Source organism: Buceros rhinoceros, unplaced genomic scaffold, assembly GCF_000710305.1.
Source record: "Buceros rhinoceros silvestris isolate BGI_N320 unplaced genomic scaffold, ASM71030v1 scaffold9000, whole genome shotgun sequence".
Lineage (NCBI taxonomy): Eukaryota > Metazoa > Chordata > Aves > Bucerotiformes > Bucerotidae > Buceros > Buceros rhinoceros.
In genome coordinates this window covers 49,638-50,464 of record NW_010387850.1, presented here as the reverse complement: position 1 = coordinate 50,464, position 827 = coordinate 49,638, and the positions used below count along the sequence as shown (strand labels likewise).

At 48.0% G+C, this 827-nt stretch overlaps 1 protein-coding gene across 1 annotated transcript in view; it reads left to right on the top strand.

The window, feature by feature from the left end:
- Positions 1-4: 4 nt before the first annotated feature.
- Positions 5-827, top strand: part of PRIM2 (primase, DNA, polypeptide 2 (58kDa)) — a gene marked incomplete at its 5' end in the record, with an annotated part of 30,540 nt that continues 29,717 nt past the window's right edge. Inside the window, 2 exon segments of the mRNA XM_010136694.1 lie at positions 5-104; positions 740-827. The exon segment at positions 740-827 is cut by the window's right edge and continues 2 nt beyond it. Coding sequence (XP_010134996.1) covers positions 5-104; positions 740-827 — 188 coding nt within the window.

Genomic DNA, 827 nt, shown 5'->3' with positions numbered 1-827 from the left:
CCGGCGGGAGCTGTACCCTCACAGCCTGCAGTTCTACTTGGAGCCCCCCACGGAAAACATCTCTCTGGTGGAATTTGAGAGCTTTGCCATCGACCGCCTGAAGCGTGAGTAGCGTTCCCGGCCGGCACCCCCTACCCCGCCCTCGAAGCTTTTGATTCTTACTGTCATGGCTGTATTTTTGGCGGGCTTAGATGCTCTCTGCCTGTAATTCCTGTGAACAGACTGCTTGCTTGTGCTGAAATGAACCCCGTTTAGAGGAAAACGGATTGCTTTAGGTATTTCAGAAAGCTGTGGCTGATATCACAACGGGTGTTGGTGTGTAGCAGTCAGGACTGTATAGTTTTGGTATATGCTGGTGATTTTTATCAGGATGTTTAACTTTTTAGGTGAATGTCTCAGGACAGCGATTCATGTTGTTGTGGCTGGGAGCAAGGGTTCCCCTGCACTCCTGAAGACCACTGAGGCCAAGGTTTCTGTCATTACTGTGGAACTGATGTTTTGAGGCTCATCTATCAGTTAGCTGTCTCCCTTTCCTTGTTGACTATGGATGCCAGAGTTGGGTGACCTTTTCAGGCCTTGTGGGCCGAACCTTACCCTCTGTATTTCTTCTCGCTTTGCTCCCCACACCACTAAAAGCTATTCCTGTGGCCTTACCCCAGTTCGCGCATTTCCCAAGACATGATGCAGTTTGGTTTCTTTTCAGTATTTGGTCTCTAACATGGACTTTCTTTTTTCGCAGTGCTCAAAGTAGTTGAAAACCTTGGTGTGAGCTATGTAAGAACTAGTGAGTCATACAAAACTAAGCTGGAGTTTGAGCTTCGGAAACT